At 51.0% G+C, this 21313-nt stretch overlaps 9 protein-coding genes across 9 annotated transcripts; 6 read left to right on the top strand and 3 right to left on the bottom strand.

The window, feature by feature from the left end:
- Positions 1 to 136: 136 nt before the first annotated feature.
- M436DRAFT_55631 (ATP-dependent DNA helicase) lies at positions 137 to 4132 on the top strand (the record flags this gene model as incomplete). The annotated part of the gene is made up of 2 exons (XM_013568173.1): positions 137 to 992; positions 1173 to 4132. 2 exons carry the CDS (start codon positions 137 to 139, stop codon positions 4130 to 4132), a joined length of 3816 nt encoding a protein of 1271 aa, XP_013423627.1.
- A 284-nt stretch (positions 4133 to 4416) lies between these two features.
- On the bottom strand, positions 4417 to 5673 carry M436DRAFT_67211 (uncharacterized protein; the record flags this gene model as incomplete). Its single annotated transcript, XM_013568279.1, has 7 exons — positions 4417 to 4633; positions 4692 to 4770; positions 4828 to 4939; positions 4991 to 5092; positions 5148 to 5348; positions 5396 to 5493; positions 5541 to 5673. 7 exons carry the CDS (start codon positions 5671 to 5673, stop codon positions 4417 to 4419), a joined length of 942 nt encoding a protein of 313 aa, XP_013423733.1.
- Positions 5674 to 6397: 724 nt separating this feature from the next.
- On the top strand, positions 6398 to 8241 carry M436DRAFT_67210 (putative amino acid transporter; the record flags this gene model as incomplete). The annotated part of the gene is made up of 4 exons (XM_013568278.1): positions 6398 to 6499; positions 6551 to 6663; positions 6715 to 7170; positions 7221 to 8241. 4 exons carry the CDS (start codon positions 6398 to 6400, stop codon positions 8239 to 8241), a joined length of 1692 nt encoding a protein of 563 aa, XP_013423732.1.
- A 400-nt stretch (positions 8242 to 8641) lies between these two features.
- On the top strand, positions 8642 to 11704 carry M436DRAFT_76077 (uncharacterized protein; the record flags this gene model as incomplete). The annotated part of the gene is made up of 1 exon (XM_013568331.1): positions 8642 to 11704. The coding sequence occupies one exon, from the start codon at positions 8642 to 8644 to the stop codon at positions 11702 to 11704; it is 3063 nt and encodes a 1020-aa protein (XP_013423785.1).
- A 430-nt stretch (positions 11705 to 12134) lies between these two features.
- M436DRAFT_56006 (uncharacterized protein) lies at positions 12135 to 12725 on the top strand (the record flags this gene model as incomplete). Its single annotated transcript, XM_013568238.1, has 2 exons — positions 12135 to 12232; positions 12368 to 12725. The coding sequence occupies 2 exons, from the start codon at positions 12135 to 12137 to the stop codon at positions 12723 to 12725; spliced, it is 456 nt and encodes a 151-aa protein (XP_013423692.1).
- Positions 12726 to 13181: 456 nt separating this feature from the next.
- On the bottom strand, positions 13182 to 13698 carry M436DRAFT_85423 (uncharacterized protein; the record flags this gene model as incomplete). The annotated part of the gene is made up of 4 exons (XM_013568330.1): positions 13182 to 13413; positions 13466 to 13554; positions 13608 to 13622; positions 13675 to 13698. The coding sequence occupies 4 exons, from the start codon at positions 13696 to 13698 to the stop codon at positions 13182 to 13184; spliced, it is 360 nt and encodes a 119-aa protein (XP_013423784.1).
- Positions 13699 to 14414: 716 nt separating this feature from the next.
- M436DRAFT_56048 (threonyl-tRNA synthetase) lies at positions 14415 to 16810 on the bottom strand (the record flags this gene model as incomplete). Its single annotated transcript, XM_013568245.1, has 2 exons — positions 14415 to 15896; positions 15950 to 16810. 2 exons carry the CDS (start codon positions 16808 to 16810, stop codon positions 14415 to 14417), a joined length of 2343 nt encoding a protein of 780 aa, XP_013423699.1.
- Positions 16811 to 17307: 497 nt separating this feature from the next.
- M436DRAFT_55875 (Gar1-domain-containing protein) lies at positions 17308 to 18066 on the top strand (the record flags this gene model as incomplete). The annotated part of the gene is made up of 3 exons (XM_013568214.1): positions 17308 to 17374; positions 17445 to 17736; positions 17790 to 18066. The coding sequence occupies 3 exons, from the start codon at positions 17308 to 17310 to the stop codon at positions 18064 to 18066; spliced, it is 636 nt and encodes a 211-aa protein (XP_013423668.1).
- An 806-nt stretch (positions 18067 to 18872) lies between these two features.
- M436DRAFT_67205 (phosphatidylserine synthase) lies at positions 18873 to 19755 on the top strand (the record flags this gene model as incomplete). The annotated part of the gene is made up of 4 exons (XM_013568277.1): positions 18873 to 18930; positions 18965 to 19081; positions 19138 to 19331; positions 19387 to 19755. The coding sequence occupies 4 exons, from the start codon at positions 18873 to 18875 to the stop codon at positions 19753 to 19755; spliced, it is 738 nt and encodes a 245-aa protein (XP_013423731.1).
- Between the last annotated feature and the right edge of the window lie 1558 nt (positions 19756 to 21313).

The raw sequence follows: 21313 nt of genomic DNA, 5'->3' as shown, positions 1-21313 counted from the left end.
TGACGACGACAGTTTTATGTCTATTGATGACTTGGTAGACGATGAACCAATCGGTCCGCCACCTCCCTACTCGACAGTCGCCCAATCGCCGGCTAAGCGCCCTGTCATTGCGCCCATACCGTCATCAAGTTCCACTATGGGACCTCCACAACAAGGAAACCGAGTCAAACGCCAGGTACTGGATAGTGAAGATGAGGACATGGAAGATGTCCACGAGAGTGTAGCTGAACCGCGACTCCCTTCACCCGTCAAGTCCAAGCAACCGACCATGTCACCAACGAAGCCACTACGAACCCCAGCGCTAAGTCGTGTAGCTGAATCGCCTGCCCTTGGCTCGCAATCTCCTGGACTTGCGCCGCTTTCTTCGAGCGAAGATGCTCTTATCAACAAGTTCCTGTCATGGACCCAAGAAGACTTCGAATCGAAGCTGGCCGAAGCTGGCGAACGTCATGCACAAGCTACCGACGAATATATGATGGCTATGGAGTCTCTCGACCTCGACGACGTACCCGCTCATATTTCCAAAGCCCTTGAGCAGGCAGGGGAGATTGAAGAAGTCTTGAAAAGCCTAAAGAGCTCCAAAGACAGACTCGATGCCCTAGACTTTGAGATGAAGAGCATCTCAGGTCTTGTGAGAAAAGCGATCCTCGCTCGACAAAAACCTACCAAAGAACAGCAGGACATGAAACAGCTCAAGCAACGTATCCGCGATACACATACTGACATCCTACCGCATCTCCAAAGTCTTGAGTCTGCCGGTCTCATGTCCACTTTCCAAAAGCCTGCTGCTGTTGTGGTGAAGTCAACTCAGGCGGCACCCAGGGCAAAGACTGAGGTCCTGCGAAGTCCTGGTCTCGACAGAATCAAGCAAACTCAGCTACCCAATGGCAGGAATATCGAAACTTTCCCTGGTGTCGAGGATACTCCACCTAGGCCAGCAAGAAGGATCAAGCCCGAACCAGACGTTGAGGATCCCAGCGTGATGGAGATTAGTCCGCCTCGTCACTTTACCGAAAGAAAGGCTCCCCCAGCCAACAGCTACAATGCTCCTCTCTCTCCATCAAGGCGAAACAACACGGCTTCAACCAGCCGACAAGGTTCAACAAAACCGACGACTTCTACCAGAGATTTTGCACAACCTCACAGATACAGTGAAAAGGAGAACTACGGAGTGCCCGACGAGTTCGACGAGTTCGAAGTAGAGGATGAAAGCGTCTTCAGCAACATCATGGGCACACCTCCAGCGCAGATTGTTGAAGAAGATTACGATGATGAGTTTGGGGATGACGAAGATCTTATGGAGCTCGCAACTGAGTTTGAGGATCACTCCACTTTCAACGGCGCGTCTCATCAATCCAACGAACGCTTCGCGATCGGTCAGACATCAAATGCTACCAAGTCCCGACCAAAGAAGACCACGCCTGCCAAGAAACCAAGGACGCTCGACGAGGAACTTGGGAATTTCCCGTGGACCAAAGAAGTCAAGAGAGCTCTTGTAAGCAGATTCATGCTGCCTGGTTTCCGCTTGAATCAAGCCAACGCGATCAATGCTACACTCGCTGGCAGACACGTCTTCGTGCTTATGCCAACCGGAGGTGGTAAATCCCTTTGCTACCAATTACCAGCAATAGTCAAATCAGGAAAGACGTCGGGCGTTACTGTTGTTGTATCGCCACTGTTGAGTTTGATGGAAGACCAAGTCTCACACCTGAGAGCCCGCAACATTCAGGCCTTCTCACTCACTGGTAGTACAACGATGGACGAACGCAGGGAGATCACGAGCACTTTCACCAAACCGAATGTACAGGAATTCGTTCAGCTGCTCTACGTTACTCCAGAAATGTTGAACAAGAGCGGTATGATGAAAACAGCCTTCAGAGATCTGCATCGCAGAGAAAAGCTTGCGAGGATTGTCATCGACGAAGCACACTGCGTCAGTCAATGGGGACACGATTTTCGCCCCGATTACAAGGAGCTCGGTATGGTCTTAACAGATTATCCCGGTGTGCCTATAATGGCCCTCACAGCCACTGCGACGGAGAATGTCAAGGTCGACACAATTGGCAATCTCGGCATTAATGGATGTGAAGTCTTCTCGCAAAGTTTCAACCGTCCAAACCTGAAGTACTATGTCTATAACAAGCCAAAGAAGTCAGCATTGCTTGACAAAATCCAGGAGATTATTGAGGAAGAACATCGGAACGAGTGTGGTATCATATACTGCCTTTCGAGAAAACAATGCGAAGACGTCGCCGCAGAGCTTTGTAAACGCCGTGTCAAAGCTCATCATTATCATGCTGGCATGGAAGCCGAAGACAAAAGTAAAGTCCAGAGGGATTGGCAGCGAGGCGAGACCAAAGTGATTGTCGCGACCATCGCGTTTGGTATGGGTATCGACAAGCCAGATGTCCGCTTCGTCATCCACCACACGATTCCCAAGAGTCTCGAGGGTTACTACCAAGAGACTGGCCGCGCTGGACGTGATGGCGCAGCATCTGATTGTTACCTGTTCTATGGCACCCACGACTTGTTCACGCTGCGCAAGATGATCGATGAAAACCAGGACGGCAGCAAGGAGCAGAAAGACCGTCAGCACGACATGCTTCGCAGAGTTGTGCAATTCTGCTTGAACAAGACAGACTGTCGCCGCGTTCAGGTTCTTGCTTACTTTGCCGAGAGTTTCGCGAAGGAAGATTGTAACAACGCCTGCGACAATTGCAACACAACTGAGGAAATGGTCGAAGAAGATTACACTGAGCTAGGACTTGCCGCTGTTGAGCTTGTCAAGGAGATCGCTTCTGCTCGCAACGTTACTCTACACCAGTGTCTTGATCTATTCCGTGGCACTGGTCGCGGTATCAGCGATCAAGACAAAGAAGCCGAGAACTTTGGAGCAGGCAAAGACCTTGACCGAGAGAACGTTGATCGTCTTTTCGGTCTCCTACTGGCTGAGGATGTTATTCGCGAATTCTCTGTCTTCAACAAGTCGAAGTTCGCCAATCAATATCTTGGTCTTGGACCAAAGAGACACATGTTTGGTCATGGCCGTGGCAAGCAGAAGTTGATGCTTCACGTTCCGGCATCAGCTGGAAAGGGCACTAAACGCAAGCCAAAGGTTGCGACAGGCACTGGCGTCAAGGGCTCCAAAGCGGCCAAGAAAGGCCAGCAGTATCCTTCGACAAACATCTCCTCACCCGTCCAAGCGGGTCCAAGCCACAAGCGTGGCGGGCTTACGTACAATGGCTACGAACGTGACACTTTCATCGTCGACGATCCCGACGAGGACGATGATTACGCTGAATCAGAAGACGAGGATGATTGCTTCGAGCCTCTTCGAACCGACGCGAAAGTTCGCTCTCGGAACCAGAGGGAGCTTGGTGCTCCGATCACTAGGGATGAGGCCATTCACAATTTGGACGAAGTCCACCAGGACGTGCTCGCGTCATTCGTCCAAGAAGCCAAAGACCAAATGCTGGCGATCATGAAGAAGAAAAACTTGCGTCAACAACCATTTTCGGATACCATGCTACGTGAGATGGCTATCAAATTCCCCAAGAACCTGGTATCCATGAAGAGTATTCGTGGTATCGACCACATGAAGGTTGATTGTCACGGGGCAAGTCTGCTTCCTCTGATTGCGCAGTACAAGAAGCAGCTTGATACCATGATGCAAGCTTCTGAGGACGTACCATACGATCCCAATCACGTCACTGCTATCTACATCGACAGCGACGATGAAGACAATGACGACGAGTATGCATACGACTCTGACCCCGAAGCCGCAAGTCAAGAAAAGTCTTCATATTTCCAGCCTAATCGCGAGGTCGAAGCGTTCAACGCCAGGTTCTCACAATCACAAGCAGCTCCACGAGCAGCTGTGCCCCCAACCAACAAGCGTGCTCGTGCCGAGTCTGGTGGCGCCAGGTGGAGTGGTAAAAAAGGAGCTCCGCGTCGACCAAGCTACCCCAAAGGCAAGTCTGCTGCTGGAGGAGCGGTCAAGAAACGTGCGCCGGCCGCGAAGAAACAAAGTGGTATTGCCTCCAAGTTTACGTACAACAGTGGCGCTGGTCCGTCTAAGAAGAGTGGTGGGAGTGGTGGCACTTCTAGTGGGATTGGCATGATGCCGCTCTGAGTAACTCATTTCGTATTTCTCATTGCTTTGTTTTTCACGTTGTTATGGGTATGTTTCGTTGGTCCGAATGTTGCAAGTCGCTCTTGTTTCTGCTTCTCACATTCTCGGGTGTTTGCTTCAAGAGGCGTCTTATCCATTGCTTGCATATGCATCTGTCTAGACCTTTTTATGAATTACGATATCGATTCTTCAAGTTATCCACAGTCAAGAATATCGACCACGGAGTTGACGTGTGCTTCCAGCCCATTCACTCAGTGTCGGCTAAAGCTCATCTGCTGCGCTGTCTAGATTGCCACGTGCATAGCAGTACCATACTTTCCGATACCGGTATCATTGCTTTGCAGGAAGTCAACAGGATGCTGGTGATCCTCGACATATCCGACGCCACCAACAGATTTGTAATATCCTGACAGTCTGAGAATATCTTCTGGTAATTTGCGAGCGATCTCAACCGGGGTCGAGATGGCCTCATCCTGGTCTTGACGGAAGTAGTCTCTCTGCCTGTATCGCGTCAGCTAAAAGACTTCCTAGTCACTGGGGTCTTGCCATGTGTACTTACCCGAAGACTGCGAACAGGGTCCGCAAAGCGTCGGGATCGTCCTTTTCGCATTTGTTCTCTCCGGCACCGTGGTATGTTGCTGCAACAGAATCATTTAGCATGTCTCCGCCCTGATTCTCAACGGAGTTGTACTCACAACCAAGCGTGAAAAGAGCTGAACCAGGCTCCATCTCGGCAAATGTCACCTCATCTACCTTGGGAGCACGATCTGTTCCCCACAGATGGCTGCCAGGGATGACAGCAGTAGCCTGGAAACGAATATTAGATATCATTGACACAGAGCAAGTGGTTTAACTTACTCCATTCTTGAAAGTACATCTCGATCCTGCGATCAAGCATCCAACCATCGGTGTGAACAGAGGATTGTTGGGATCAGGTCTGATCTGGTACGCAATTTGGTCCTGTTAAGACCGTGTTAGAGGGCAGCAACAGACCATACTACGATCATGCACTTACTCGATGTAGTGGTTGAGGCTTGGAACCCGGTACCAAGCGCAAAGCTGCAGTTGACGCCAGCATATATCCACTTTTCTGAGGCACGAGTGTTTCTCCTGTGTAAGAAGCAAATTCATCGTTCAAGAAGTGTGCCATAATACCCTGCCAGACTGGAAGACGCATGATTTTGGTCAATTGATCTGGCATTTTGGCCAGCAGTCCCTACAGTTGTGAGTATTGAGATACGGCACACGCATGGAAAGACTTACGTAGACCCGTTGGGATCCTTCTGGGAAGAAGTCTGCTCCAAGCTCTTCGTGAGTGGCTTTGGAGTCATACAGCTTGCGGCCGGAAAAGTGAGGCTCGACTGATGGTTGTTATTATACATCGAGTGGGGCTGCAAGTCGAACTTACTGGCATCCATCGACTCTTTCAGCACTTCTGGGGACAGGAAGTTGGTGACTATCACACCTCCATCTCGTTCAATAACGCCTAGAATATTTTCAAGAGACTCAGCGGCATCGATTCGTACAAGAGATGGCGACATGGTTGGAGCGATTAACTTGCTGAGCTGAATAACAACGTTCTGCAAAGAAGGAGGACATTCTGTAGAGTGAGAGCCATGCCTTTATCATGCGCTGCGTGCCAGGTCATGCTCGCCTGACTAGATTGACTGGTTATCTACATATCTCAGAACACCAACATCAATTGGACGATATAGTTACTCGAAGAGGAAGTCCCGACTATCACCACCCTCGTTCAGGCTGTACCGATGCTACCCGACTGCGCTTCGACCTTCAATCTGCACAACCCCCGCACCCTCACGCTTGTACCTTCCTGCAGTTCAACTTGATCTGCCTCCAACTGATACATCCTTTTCCATGTCAGACACTCAAACATGCCTTTATCATCTCGTAGGATCAAATCACCACGGGCTGGATGCAAGAATGGCTTATCAGAACCCAAGACTACGGACGACAGTCCAATGAGGAGTCTTTCTTCTGCTCAAGGTTCCTGTTCCTTGAGCATGCACAGCTTATCTTTGTCCGTCCCACTCGTACATCGTCTGCCATCAAAGCAGGAAGTCTGGAAGATATGTCTGGCTTGATTGAGCATGATATGGCTATCGTCCCGATACAAGCCACCACAAGACGCCCCCAGGGTCGCGTGAGGATCTCGGCTGGATGGTGGTCACGTACTATATAACATCAGTAGAAGTCGGGCAACTTTTCTTCCAAACACTCAGCACTCTTCCCAAGCACAGGTACGCAATGAACCGGCCAAGCTATACTCGAAACGACACACAGGACCACTACAAGCAAGACACACCTGAAGTTTCGAAGCCTTCACTAGATGTCGGACAAGTCATTGTGGTATGCATTGCATACTCTTGCTAGATTGTACTACGCAGCTGACTCGAGCAGGGAGACGTTACCGAGGAGTCGGACCTTGACTCTGCTGTCCGACAAGCTGTGAATCACCGCCGGCTTAATCCAAGACAACTGCAATTCACGGCTATTGCTGGATCAATTGGAGCGTAGGTCCCCAGTACCAGTATCACATGACATGTTTCTGACACTGTCGATAGTGCACTCTTCGTCGCTATAGGTTCCGGTGTGTCTTCTGGTCCCCTATGCTTGCTCGTTGGCTTCGTGTTCTGGGCCACCGTCGTCTTCTCGGTAGCTCAATGCCAGATCGAGATCGTCACTCTGTTTCCACTCGATGGCTCCTACATCCGTTTAGCTGGTCGCATGGTTGACCCGGCTCTTGGGGTGACCGCAGGCTGGAATCTCTTCTTCGCCCAGACATCGTATGTGATCTTTGAGGCGACCATCATCAACACTCTGGTCTCATACTGGGGATATGACCAGTCTCCAGCCATACTGATATCTGTCTCACTGCTCTTCTATCTGGCACTCAACGTATACCGAGCGGACCTGTTCGGAGAGGCTGAGTTTTGGTTAGCGCTAGGAAAGATTTTGCTGGCTACTGGACTCATACTCTATACGTTCGTTGTCATGCTCGGTGGTAACCCATTGCACGAGTGAGTGATGTCGCCTCCCGTTCGGCAGTCTCGCTAACACAGATTGGTAGTCGATTTGGCTTTCGATATTGGAAAGAGCCAACCCCTTGGGTTGGAGATAGCCCAGCCACTCGACTAGAGTCTTTCATTAATTCGGTGAATGTTGCTGGCTTCTGCATGGGCGGACCTGAGTATCTCTCCATGATCGCCGGCGAAGCTGTAGATCCAAGACGCACCGTTTCTCGTGCTTTTAACACGATCGTCACTCGCCTCATCATCTTCTTCATCGGTGGCGCCCTCTGCGTGGGCATACTGGTTCCTTCCAACGACGGCACTTTGACTAATGGTTCCGACACCTATTCTGGAGCTTCACCCTATGTTATCAGTATGCAGAGGCTGAATATCCCGGTGCTGCCGGCTATCGTCAACGCGGCATTGATTACCTGCGTAATTTCAGCTGGCAACGCATACACATTCAACGCTTCCAGAAGTCTCCATGCGCTGGCCCTTGACAGGCAGGCTCCAGCATTCTTGCGCAAACTGAACAAGAATGGCGTTCCTTACATGGCTGTCGTAGTCGTCATGTTGCTATCCTGTCTTGCGTTTCTTGCGCTGGGCTCAGGCAGTAGCAAAGTCTTGTCCTGGATACTCAACTTCTGCACCGCGGCGACCATGTTAAATTGGGTCATCATGTCTGCCACCTGGATTCGATTCAATGCTGCTGTCAAAGCTCAGAACATTGAACGGCAGACATATCTACCTCACCTGTCGTGCTGGCAGCCTTATGCAGCTTACTGGGCATTCTTCTGGGCATCGATATTTCTCTGGGTCCAAGGATATGCTGTCTTCTTGAAGGGCAATTGGGATGTGGCTACCTTTATCTTTAACTATGGTATTATTGCTTTGGCGGGTGGGATTGGTCTTGTTTGGAAGGTTGTCAAAGGTACTCGCTTCCAGCGTAGCAAGGAGACTGATGTCGTATCGGGCTGCGAGTTTTTTGATGCTTTGACGGAGCACTATCGTAATGAGCGAGAAGCTGATGGGGCCGGAGCGGATACTCTGAGAGGGCGGGTCATGGCGAAGTTGTTCTAGGATGTCAAATGTCCGTCGGACAATGGCTGTTAGGTACAATAGAGATCTTTGAAGAGACATATTGATCAATTGTGACAATAGTCCAGGTAAGCTGATATCGTACATGTACGTCAAACCAGACCCAAAGCTACACCCTTGTACTTTTATCTCGTAGGAAAGGCCTCGAGTGCCAAAGGACATGTGCACGATGGATGATGGGAAAGGTGGAGGTCGAGGCAGGGCAGCCGCCAAGAGCTCTTTGCGTTGCCCGCCACAACACAAATCCAAACCTTGATTCTGCTGCACCAGCCACCTCCTAGCAAACCACCACTCCCGCCTTCGACAGCAGGACATCTATTCCGATCCGCCCCAGATATCTCAGAGCCAACATTTCAATGCAGTACTGAGTCCATATCCAAACATGTCCAATTACGAGTTTGGCACACCGTGTCCGGCACCGAGCCACAGCGGACGTGAAAACGCGTCGCCGTTTCAAAGTAAACAAAACAACATTTTCGACCATGCCTTTGACCAGTTCAACGACAATACCACCCAGAACATTGCACACTTGGTACAGCAGGAATTCAAAAATGCTCCGCCACGTAGAACTCAGAATCTGGCGAGAAAACCTAGACGTGCTCCGACTACGATCTTTGAGGATGCGAGCAGCAACAGCCAACGCGAAGCTTACAGACGCGATGAACCGGCTGGAATGACGAGAAGCAGCGCCATTCATGCCAGACCTGCTCAAAGGATTCGCATCCAGAGTTCTAGAGATGAGAAGCCGGCTCCTCTTCCTACGAGCAGCAGTAGTGATATCGCAAACTTCAAGCCTACCATCAGCACAAACAAGCCCACCAAGGAGGATAGAAGACGAACTATCTGGATCCCGGAGGACACTACCTTGCTCTCAATTCATCCTGGAGCCTACGATCACACACTGCAAGATGAGACGCTTGGTCTACCTTCAAGCAATTTGGACATCACGCCTATGAAGGAAACCCCACAGCCCGTACGATTGGGTGCCAGTGCAATGCGTCAGGCCCAGAAGATGGCTTCTGTTTCGAAACGTAGTGCTCTTCGACCTCTTGCTCCATCCCAACCCAATGTGTCACACAGCGTTATGGGCACTGGCGGTGGTAAGGAGAATGTGCTTCCTGGTGCTCTGCTCTCTCGAAATGCCAAGGGTGAAAAGTCTCTGGTTAGATCAATGAGCAAGGCCGCACCTCTAGGGACCAGCAAATCACAGTCATCTTTGCAGCAGATGACAGGGGTTAAGAAGCGACCTGCACCAGAGTTGAAAGATGCTCCGAAACCAAAGATCCAAGCCAGAGCTCTCCACGAACGTTCCAGTGTTCGCAATGAAGTCATGCCCCGACCAGCCAACGTGGATCCATTCTCGAGAGACTTCAAGCACAAGCCGCTCGCACCTCCGAAGCCAGCCAGTAAGCCGGTATCAACAAGACCTGTCTCGCAAACTTTCGCTCCAAAGGATGTGCATACTCGACCAGTCTCGAGCAGCATTCCACCAAGAGATATCAGCCTACCAAACCTCAAACGCTCAGTGTTTCTTGCTGCATCACGTTATCCAGTCCTCAGCGATGACCTGGGTCAGCCTGAGCTGTATGAGGACAACTGGCTTCAGAATCAAGAGGTTGCTTTGACACAACTCGTCAATGTTGTTTTCCAGCAAGCACATGAGTCTTCTGCCGCCAACGATGTGCCTGCTCTGCGCAGTAGAATGTTAACACTGTACCATGATGCATCTGTTGCCACACTCCACCAGCGTCTAAAAGCTTCATTGTCTTGTGGTGCGCTCAGCATGCCGAAAGACACTTCGCAATCACCGAAACTGAGGGACGATATTGGCCTGCGCCGCCAGTTCTTCGACCTCTTTGGACATACTTATGATTCAGAAGCATTACAGGCCGCTGCCGAAGTGGTGGTTGGACGTGTCATCACTCCTGCTGCGGACCATACACAATCGAGGGCTGCGTCATCGACTGGTATCAAAGAATGGAAACGCTTCTGTTCGACATTCTTCGTTGACCACGAAGACTCTGCTGAACTACTGACTGCCCATGATGCCAAATTTTCCGAAGGTTCAACAACACAACCCGGTACACCCGAATGGTTCTGGCAGAGAACAGTCCTACGCGGCCTCATGCTTATTCATCTTCTTGACCAAGTAAAGAGCACTGGAAAGCTTTCAACCTGTTTGTTCCAAGCATCTTCTCCCCACAAGTCCTCCATCAACGTACTCCGCGCATTTGCAAAGCTCATGGTACCTTCTGTTGGAGATATCTCTCGTCCTCTCGGACATCTTGGATATTCAGTTCGCCATGTGCAACAGCCATTGGAAGAGTACACGTACTGCATCGATAACCTCGCTGTCGACCTCCGTGACGGTGTTCTACTCGCACACTTTGTTGAACTCTTATTGTACCCATCCCAAAACTTGGATAACCAATCTGATCGCACTATCACTCTTGGCCTCCCGGACGGCGAAACACTTACTAGCGTTTTGAACACAGACTCAACAACTCAAATCTTGAGTCAGCACCTCAAGTTTCCTTGTAACAGCAAAGTACAAAAAATGTACAATGTTCAGGTTGCACTGAGTGCATTGACTGGAGCTCGTGGGCTCGCCGGCACTGCCATTGAGACGATCAAGGCCGATGATGTCGTCAATGGCCACCGAGAGAAAACCTTGAGCCTTCTTTGGGCACTTGTCAGCAGATGGGGACTTGGATACCTCGTAGACTGGGACGAACTCAAGAAAGAAACTCTTCGCTTCTCAAAATACTCAGCTCAGCCAGTTGGAATAAATTACGCCTTGAGTGAAGAGCAGCCAGATACAAACGAGCAAGGTCCTCTACTCAAGGAGTGGGCTGCAAGCGTCTGTCAACAGCACAAAGTTATCGTCACCAACTTGACCACTTCGTTCACCGATGGCCGCGCTCTGACATCCATCATTTCGACCTACGCCGACTATGTCCCTTCGTCAACGAAAAAGTCATCAAAGACGATGTCGACAACCGACCGCCTTCGCAATCTAGGATGCAGCGAATCCTTCATCACACTCTTCGCGTCCCAAGCACCCACCATTCCCAGCCGGAGCAACACAATCGCCCTCCTCGCTTTCCTTGCCTCTCGCCTTTTGCCTTTGGCTCGCACCTACAGAGCTGCTTGTATCGTCCAGAATGCCTATCGTTTGCGCCTTGCTCGTCGCACTATTTCTCTGCGCATTCAGAAGATGAAGGCGGCCAACGAATGTGCGGCTATGGCGGCGAGTAAACAGAGGGAAGTGGATGCTGCGGTAGTTTTGCAGAGAGCGTGGAGAAGTGTTTTGGATAGAAGGATTGAGTGTTTGGAGAGGGATGTTTTGGCTTTCCAGTCGCTTGCTAGAGGGTGGGGTGTGAGGAGAGCTACGGCAGGTGTTCTTGGTATTGGTGCTGGAAGAAGAGTTATGGGTGGATGGTAGGACGAGTCTGTTGGATGCTTTTCAAGATTAAGAGGCTTGAGTTTTTCTTGGTAGATGCTTTGGAGGACTTTTTATTTTTGTTTGTTGGTGTCCGAGTACATCACTTTTTCATATTTCTTGGGTGGTGTTTTCCTTGTTGGACTAGACTTTTTTGTCCTTAACGACTTTATGATTCTACCCCTTTCGATTCCTCCTGATCTCGTCTATCTAACCTTTGATCACGAAGAGGAGAAGTAGAGTGATTATAAGTTGGAGTATTGGGTCGTTTGCATAGAACAGCGAGTGAGGTCTGTCGCATCGGACAAAACACCCCCGCCTCGGCCCCGAGATCTCCGTTGAAGCGTACCTAGCTATAGAACCATACCGATACTCTATGCTCTATCTCTCTAGACATCTATCCCAAGAACCACACACACCATCTTATACCACCATGGCAAAATCGACATCCCCACTCTTGACACCAGGAAAATCTCTCATCGCGCTCGTAAACCTAGTAACGCTGTTTGGACCATACCTAGCAGATTGGAAGTAAGCTTCCGCCATCTCTTCCACCACTTGCTCTGCTTTCTTCTTTTGCTCTCCTTTCTTCTCTCTCTCCCTTGCATCTTTCCCTGCTCATCAAAACCGATACTCTACATTTTCTCACACACTCTCTCCGAACAGCAAAACCCACATCCACAACCCCAACTGGCCCCCACACGCCCGCTACCACAACGGCCAGACAATGTCCCTGGGCCTCTTTACCGGTCTCATCACCTACTTTTGCCTCTTCTTCCTTCTTCCTGCTACCTCATCTCCAACCCATCAGACCCTTCACTTGAGTTGGGTTTTGGTGTTGCAGAATTTGGTGTACTTGTCGAGTTTATCGGGGATCTTGTATCCGGGTTCTGGTTGGACGGATCCAGAGTTTGGAGAGGGGAAGCCGCAGATGTTTGTTTTTCCGGTGTTGGTTGGGGTGACGTGGGTGGGATGGTGGGTGGAGAGGAAGAGGATTGTGAGGGCTGGGAAGGAGAAGGTGTGAGTGGGATGAGTCGGAGGAGCAGGAGACGAGGATGGAAATCAGGGGAGTTTGGGGGTTGTGGTCAGTAACGTGGACTCGTCATTTCACCTTCATCTTCTGTATGTTGGGGAAGTAGAACAGGAATCATTTGCTAAACAGATATGATGCTCGGACCAGGATGGGTAGCCTGTATCACCAAGACGGCAAAGTGATTGGCAGCATAGGGTAGAAGAGCTCTATCAAGCATACATACAATTGAAATGGCACAAAGGAATACAAGACAAATCACAGAAGGCAAGAGGATGAATGAAAGAATCAAAGGTATGTCATTTCTGTCTCAGGTTCGATACATAAAGCAGCAAAAGGGTATCCGCCGATATCATATCATCACGCCATGCTATCAAAGAATCATTGCTTCATAGGGCTAGTTCATCAGAGGATCAACCACTCCAGGCCGACCATGTCTGGGTCATGGAATCAAAGGTTCTTGTTGACGGCGTCGGTAGCAGTGGTGGTGGTGTTGGGGTCCAAGACATCAGCAACGTCGGAGCGCTTGTCGCTGTGAAGGCCGGGAATAGCGTCCTTGATCTTGTCGACGACAGACTTGTGGTCATCGGTGGAAGTAGTGGTGGAGGTGCCGCTGGTCAAGCGAGAGGCCTTGTCGTGGATGGACTGGCCGGTGGACTTGTGGTCGTCGGTCTTGAGGTCTCTGTGATGAATGTCAGAAGTGTCGTGACGATGGAAGAAGATGAATGACAGACCTGGCGACGTGGTCGGCGTGGCCAGTGGCATGCTCCTTGGTAACGTCGAGAGGGCCCTTGGCAGACTGAGGGGTGACCTTCTCCTCGATCTAAAGTCATGTCAGTATTGTGCGTCGGCAGTGAAGATAGACGAAAGTCCAACCTTGTCAGACAGATCCTGAATGAATGTCAGTGATTTGCATGATGGATTGATGGAAGAAGAGACAAACCTTGCGTCCGAAGTCGGTGCTCATGTTTGCGGTTGGTTAGTTGTTGGTTGTTGATGGTAGATGAGTGATGGCAGTTGTTGTTGATGATGAATGTTGAGTCTGGTTGGCTTGAATGCTTGAGAGAGGATGTAGATGTTCTGTCGATGGAGAGAAGCTGAGATGAAGGTTTATAAAGAAGAGGTGAGAAGGAGACGCGGATGACGCCGTGTTGCACTTTCCGTTTGTAGGGTGTTGAGACACACATGTGAAAGCGACGAGGACGCTGCGTCGCGGCTTTGATGGGGGCGATGCAGAGGGAAGGTGCTTCCAACTGTAGTTGACCAATCCTCTACCACAAAGTGTCTTTGAGACATCCATCAAGAAACGACCCTATCTCAGCACTAGTGACAACTCGAATTGATATCTATGCTTCTGAAACCTGATGTCTTTTGACAGCCCTGCAGAGATTGTTGATAGCTTTGGCCAAACCTTTCTACAAATGCAGTCAGTGTCAAACTACATTCGCCAGTGTCTATCAACTCGTTTGATCAGGCTTTGTTACCGCGCACAACTCAGGCCAGAGTTGATGAGGTTCACCAACGGCCAGACACAGAAGGGGACAAGAGGTGTAAAAAACAAAGTTGTGTCTGATAGTAAATCTACCTACCAATCATAGATACAACACGCTCCAAACAATGGTCTCAGCGATGGTATCCTTTTTGTGTCCGTATCAACGCCTTAGATTCTCTAGCAATGCCCCTTCAAAGCTCAGTCTTGAGCTTTCTCTCATCTCTCAAAGCCTCCATCTTCTGGACAGCGACATCGAGAGGAATGAGCTCACCCAGCTTCTGGGTGGCAGGGTCGTCTCTGTTTCTGATGTTGACAGTGCGAGACTCCTTCTCTTGAGCACCGACAACGAAGATGAAGTTGTATTGGGCGAGTTGACCAGTACGGATCTTCTTTTGCATGGTGTTACCGGTAATATCAATGTCAGCGTGCATGCCCTTGCCGCGGAACAAAGCCTGCAGCTCCTCGACGTAGTCGTTGACGGCAGGCATCACGGGGACAATGAGAATCTGGCGGGGAGAGAGCCAGAATGGCCACTTGCCGGCAAAGTGCTCGGTGAGAATGGCGATGAAACGCTCGAACGAACCGTAGATAGCACGGTGAATCATGACCGGACGCTGGCAACCAGGAGTCAACTCACGGCGGTAGCTGGCCGCGCTCTTCTCGCCCTTCTCACCCTCAGCGGGAGGAGCGCCCTCGACAGGCTTCTGCTCGAGAACAGGAGCTTCCTTGACCTCCTCGCCCTTGACCTTGGCTTCACCAGCCTCGGCACTACGGTACTCGAGGTTGAATTGCTGAGGAAGCTGGAAGTCGAGCTGAATGGTGGCGCACTGGAACTCACGCTTGAGAGCGTCAGAGATGGTGATGTCGATCTTGGGACCGTAGAAGGCACCGTCACCAGGGTTGAGCTCCCACTGGGAACCACCTCCAGCGACAAACTGGTCGAGAGCCTTGGTGAGCTGAGCCTCGGCCTTATCCCAGGTAGCAACATCACCAAGATGGCCCTCAGGACGGGTAGAAAGCTTCATCTTGAAGGTGAAACCGAACTTGCCATAGACGGTGCGGAGGAAATCGAAGAGACTAAGGATCTCAGACTCGACCTGGTCCTCGGTACAGAAAATGTGGGTGTCGTCCTGCTGGAAACGACGGACTCTGGTGAGACCGGTGAGAGCACCAGAGGCTTCGTTACGGTGGAGAACACCAAAGTCGGCAATTCTCATGGGCAGCTCTCTGTAACTGCGCTCACGGTGAGAGAAGAGCAGACAGTGACCAGGGCAGTTCATGGGCTTCAGGGCCCACTGGTCCTTCTCAACCTCGAAGGTGAACATGTCGTCCTTGTAGTGTTGCCAATGACCAGACTGCTTCCACAGGGCAGAGTTGTACATGTTGGGAGACATGACCTCTTGGTAGCCACGGCTCCAGTACTCGTTGCGGAGGAAGCTCTGGAGAGCGTTGTAGATGATCATGCCGTGGGGAAGGAAGAAGCAGGAGCCAGGGGACATGTCGTGGAAGAAGAAGAGCTCTTGCTCCTTACCAATCTTGCGATGATCGCGCTTGGCAGCCTCCTCGAGGTACTTCTTGTGCTCGACCATCATGGCCTTGTCGGGGAATGAAACACCGTAGATACGCTGAAGAGAGTCGTTCTTGGCATCACCGAGGAAGTAGGAGGCCGAGTTCTGTTGCAATGTCAGTTTGCGATTCAAGGATATTAGCGCATACAACGACCGACCTTCATGATTTGGAAAGCCTTGATTCTACCACTGTGGGGGATATGAGGACCTCTGCACAGATCGATCAAGGGACCGCAACGGTAGACGGTGGTGCTGGTGCCATTGGGAATCTTGTCCTGGATGATGTGCTGCTTGTATTTGTTGTACTTGAACATCTCAAGCAAATCCTCCTTCTTTAGGGTAAGACGCTCAAAGGTCTGCTTCTCCTTGATAGCCTTCTCGGCGACCTTCTCCAGGGGCTTCCAGTCGGACTCCAGGACGGGCTCCTGGTTGGGAAGAGCCATCTCGTAGTAGAAACCATCGTCGACAGGAGGACCAATGCACAAACTGCAGCCAAATCTTCTCTCACAAGCCTCACCGAGAATGTGAGCACTCGAGTGCCAGAAGACCTTCTTTCCCTCGGGGTGTTCAAAGTCGAGCAATTCCAGCTTGCAGCTCTTCTCCAGAGGACGATCCATGTCCCACAACTCGTCATCAACCTTTGAGATGACGGTGCGCTCGAACAGTGACTTGCTGATGTTGCGAGTGATCTCAGCAGGGGAGGTCTCCCAAGCCTTGCCAACAAGGACTTTACCGTCGGGCATGGTGATATTGATGTCGTCGCGAGGCTGCTGGGCAACCCATTGGTCGTACTCGGCCTTGACTCTGTCGAAGATCTTGTTGCGGTCGTCGATGTATGAGGGGGGAGGGGTCATTTCCAGGGGACGAGCATCACCATCTTCCTGTGCACCCTTCTTCTTGTCCTTCTTTTGCTGCTTCTTCTGCTGAGATTGTTGCAGCTGGGCCTCACTGACGGCCATGTTCTTGACACCCTCGACGGCATCCTTCACGCCCTCGACGGCTCCCTTGACGGCGTCCATTGTGCGATTACAGGCGGCGGGGTAAAAAGTTGTAAAAGTGCGGGCGGAGGTGATGTGGTGATTGGAGAAGGCCGGACGGTTGTTGGGCCTAGAAAATTGAGCGAAGCAGCGAGTCGGAGCAGAGGAGAATGGGAGCCTCTTGTAACGACAGCAGCTTGACAGCATATACAGAAAGAGTCACAGCTAGCTACAACACCGCAACTCGGTGACTGTTTAGCGCAGCTGCGGCAGGAGCGACCTGCGCGCGCGCGGCGACTTCCGTCCCCTCCAAAATTCGTGGCTTGGCGTAAATTTCAAGCTTCATTCGGTCCTGCGCAATTCTCGCGCCGTGTCACTCTGGTCAAATCGAACGTCAACCTTCCCTGATTGATTGCTGTCTCTACGCCGACGGCTGTCTATTATACGTTCAATTCTCTGGTCATCAACGCACCGGTAATCGCGCAGCGCACCGTGAACGGATCCGAACTCGAGCCGAACAAAAAAAAACTTGCCAAATCATGTCTTTCCGTGGAGGCTCTAGAGGCGGCGGCTTCAGCAGAGGAGGTGGCGGTGGCTTCCGAGGAGGTACGCATTGAGGAACACCATGCTGGAAGAAACAAGGACAAGTCATGGCTAACAATCTCGATTCACGCAGGTCGCGGCGGCTTCGCTCCCCAAGGTCCTCCCGACCAGGTCTACGAGATGGGCACCTTCATGCACGCTTCCGAGGGCGAGATGGTCTGCACTTCGACCAACGTAAAGATCCCTTACTTCAACGCTCCCATCTACCTTGAGAACAAGACCGCTGTCGGCAAAGTCGACGAGATCCTTGGCCCCATCAACCAGGTCTACTTCACCATCAAGCCCCAGGAGGGTATCGTCGCTACTTCCTTCAAGAACGGCGACAAGTTCTACATTGGCGGAGACAAGCTCCTCCCCCTTGAGAGGTACGTTTTCTCGCACCAGACTCTCTACAACTTAGATCTAACATATTCTTCAGATTCCTGCCTAAGCCCAAGCCCGCCCCAGGCGCCTCTAAGGTAAAGAAGCCCGCTGGAAGAGGTGGTTTCGGCGCTGCACGTGGACGCGGCGGCTTTGCGCCTCGCGGTAGAGGTGGCTTTGGCGGCGATCGTGGGCGTGGCGGCGCTAGAGGAGGATTTGGCGGCCGTGGTGGTAGCTCAAGAGGTGGATCGGGCTTCAGCAGAGGTGGATCGGGCTTCTCTCGTGGTGGATCGAGAGGGTCTTTCGGAGGTCGTGGGGGTCGTGGAGGCTACTAAGCGCATGCATAGCCATGTCGACACACCAAAAAGTGCAAAGCATGAGGGCGTAAACAGGCAGCGGCGTCACGGAGTTATGAGGCCTTGGACGGCTTGGGAAATGGTTCGCAAGGAGGCATTGTTTCGAAAAGAGGCAGTTCATCTCATGTTTTACGCTGTACAGGACTATTTTGAGATACCGAGAAGAGGAGCAAAAAAACTATTTCAACTTCATTCGTTCAGAGTACATCAAGTGTCGGTGAAGCATTGGTGATATACTGGAGGATATCTTTGCTAGAATCAAGTCACGTATTGACAGAAGTGAGGTCAATCGATATCTTGCCATCTACGATACCTACTGCAAGAGTGTGTTACGATGTCAGCAATGTCTGTACAGAAGACAGAGCTCATAGGAAAGAACATGCATGTCTGCCTAGATATCTTGGTCTACGCAGTACTGCTCGACAAGACAGTATAAACTCAAGCAAGACTTGTACTACCCAAGTATCTCAACTTGCAAACCCATAATACCTTGCTGGGACTCGCGTGAATGCACAACAGATCTGTAAGCAACTGATGTGAGTATATTAGTGATGGAAGCTTGTCACATGTTCGAGTGTGGCAGAGAAGTGAAATGTGGCTGTGATGTTTGTGGCTTGACTCCAATGACGCAGGCCAGATCAAGCAAACGCCGGCCGTCTGAGTTAAACCTGCTTTCCCTTGTGTGCGCCTTAGAAACCTCGTCCTACTACTACCTGTTCTACTCCTAGCAACCTTTGATTTTGAGTTGACCACATCTCTGAAAACTCACAATCGCTCAATCAACCATGTCCCGCAGAGTCAACGCCTCGGTCGACGCCGCAAAAGAAGTCACCGCCAGTCCTCGTACGTCTCGACAAGCATGACAACATGGACACAGATGCTGACAGAGAGACAGCCATGGACAAGCAGAAGCGCTTGTTGGAGGAGTCTGACCCCGGTCACTTCTCCATGATCCGTGCTATGCACCTTGCCGACTTGATCACCCTCCTGAACGGTAAGGCCCGACCTATACACGTCAAATTTGTTCATCGTTCTAATGCTACATTCCAGGTTTCTGCGGTATCAACTCAGTATTGTCCTCTCTCCGTTACTGCATGGGCAACCCCAATGATCTCGGCAACCTCTGGGCCGCCTTGGCCTTCATGCCCTTCGGCCTATTCTTCGACTTTATGGATGGCAAGGTCGCCCGATGGAGAAAGAAGAGCTCGCTCATGGGCCAGGAACTCGATTCGCTTGCTGATTTGGTACGCTGTCCGTCATCACACCTTTCTTCAACCTACATTAACCACGAGAATGCAGATCTCCTTCTGTGTCTCCCCTGCCGTCGCATCTGTCGCAATTGGCATGCGAACCCCCTTTGACCACTTCCTCCTCACCTCCTTCGCTCTCTGCGGTCTTCTACGTCTTGCTCGCTTCAACATCACCACCGACAGCGTACCCAAGGATGCCAATGGCAAGGCCAAATACTTCGAAGGTCTCCCTACTCCCACCTCTCTGGGCATCGTCGCCTTGATCTCCTACTGGGTCAGCCAGGGCTGGATTCACAACCAGATTCCTCTCGGTGTCGTTGCCCAAGGTTCGATATTCGAGTTCCACCCTGCCGCTCTCATCTTCGTGGCCCATGGTTGCCTCATGATCAGCAAGACCTTCCACGTCCCCAAGCCTTGATTTGAGACTCGGCATGAAGAGAGTACAAGAAACAAGAAAAAGATATGCAGTATGACGCATCGTTCGAGTTTGGTTTATAGTGGACCATAGGATGTCCTTCTCGAACAGATACAAAACGGAAACTATGTCTGCGCACTAGGCAGACAATCAATAAGAACCTGATTGATGAAAATCCTGACCTGACAACTTGTAGCTTGTCAAGGAGCATAATGTGATTTGATCCATGTTTATGGTGAAGGATCAGATGGAGGATAATTTGTCCAGTCTGGCTGTTTGAGCAGATTACCACGGCCAAACACATGCCCACTGTAGCCCAATGGGAGAGCCTTCTCCCAGTCTTTGTCACAGAAGCAATTGTGGCAGTCAAGGAGCTGTTCGCCAGTATTCTCGTCGGCAATCTTGCGTCGCCACCAAAGTCTTCGTGTGTAAGCACCACCACAAGAAGCGCAGACTGCTGGAAGTCCGTCGCCTTCTTTCAATAATGGATCGTGTGTGTCCCAGAAAAGTCTCCGCGCCCATTTCGATTACAGAAACCAATTGAGCAAGGCGTGTTTTTGATGTACGTTGTTGCGGTTTTCCTCAAATTTGATCACATCCCTTCGTCTTTTCCCCTCTCGGTCGCGTCGACGTTCACGGTCTCTCTGTCGCTCATTCACCACCTCACGATACTTCGGATCCTCTAGGTATTTTTGTACGTGATCAGATCGCCATACACCCGCCCATTTGGCACGGCTCTTTCTGATTTGCTGTTTCCGCCTTTCGCGATACTCTGGGTCTTTGGCGTATTTCTCGCGTGCTCTGGCATTCGCGCGATCTTTGGCATCGCGCGCAGCGGCATCCTCACACCGAAGTTAAGTTGAGTGAAAGACGCGGACCAGTGACGACGGCGACGAGGCTGTGTTATTTCAGCATTGCGAGTACAGAAAGCTAGCACGCGCGGTCAATCCGACTTTTGCAAGAATAGGCAGCATCTGATTGCGGTAGAGAACGACGCGTGGTGGTGAAACGCAATGCAACCTTTATGGTTCACGTGGAAGCTCATAAGCTCTTGCCGTCCGTGAAGTGACATGTCTGCCGACGTTTGTCCGGCGCATTGGGTGTCTCGCAACTCCGCTTCCTTTCTGGTACTAAGCTGCCTCGAACAACATGCTAACAGATCCGCCGGCCGTTCTGAGCGCTTGCTTGACTCGACAACATGATTCGCGAGGGGAGATTTGATGGTGCGCCCTCCGCGTTATATGCAACTCTCTGATTGTTTCCCTGTGCAGCTGGACTAGCTCAGCTCCGCGGTGGCTTAAAACACATCTCAGCTGAGGGGAAACCAGGCAAACTGTAAAAACGGTAGGTACCTACGCCAACTCCCAGATCAGGACAGTGGTGTTGTAGAAGCGAACCGTCGATCCTTCGAAAGTATGTACCTGGCGTACGAATAGCAGCGCTTCAAATACCTCTGCGCATCCTGGCTCTGGTTTCATTTCTTTCTTTCTCATACCAAGCTCTCAATCACAGTCGCTCTTGTCTTCTTACGAAACATCGAATATCTCACCTCAAGTCTTTC

The sequence above is a fragment of the Aureobasidium namibiae genome, assembly GCF_000721765.1.
Source record: "Aureobasidium namibiae CBS 147.97 unplaced genomic scaffold scaffold_20, whole genome shotgun sequence".
Taxonomy (NCBI): Eukaryota; Fungi; Ascomycota; class Dothideomycetes; order Dothideales; family Saccotheciaceae; genus Aureobasidium; species Aureobasidium namibiae.
The sequence above is the reverse complement of the archived record's forward strand: the minus strand, read 5'-3'. Positions and strand labels throughout refer to the sequence as shown.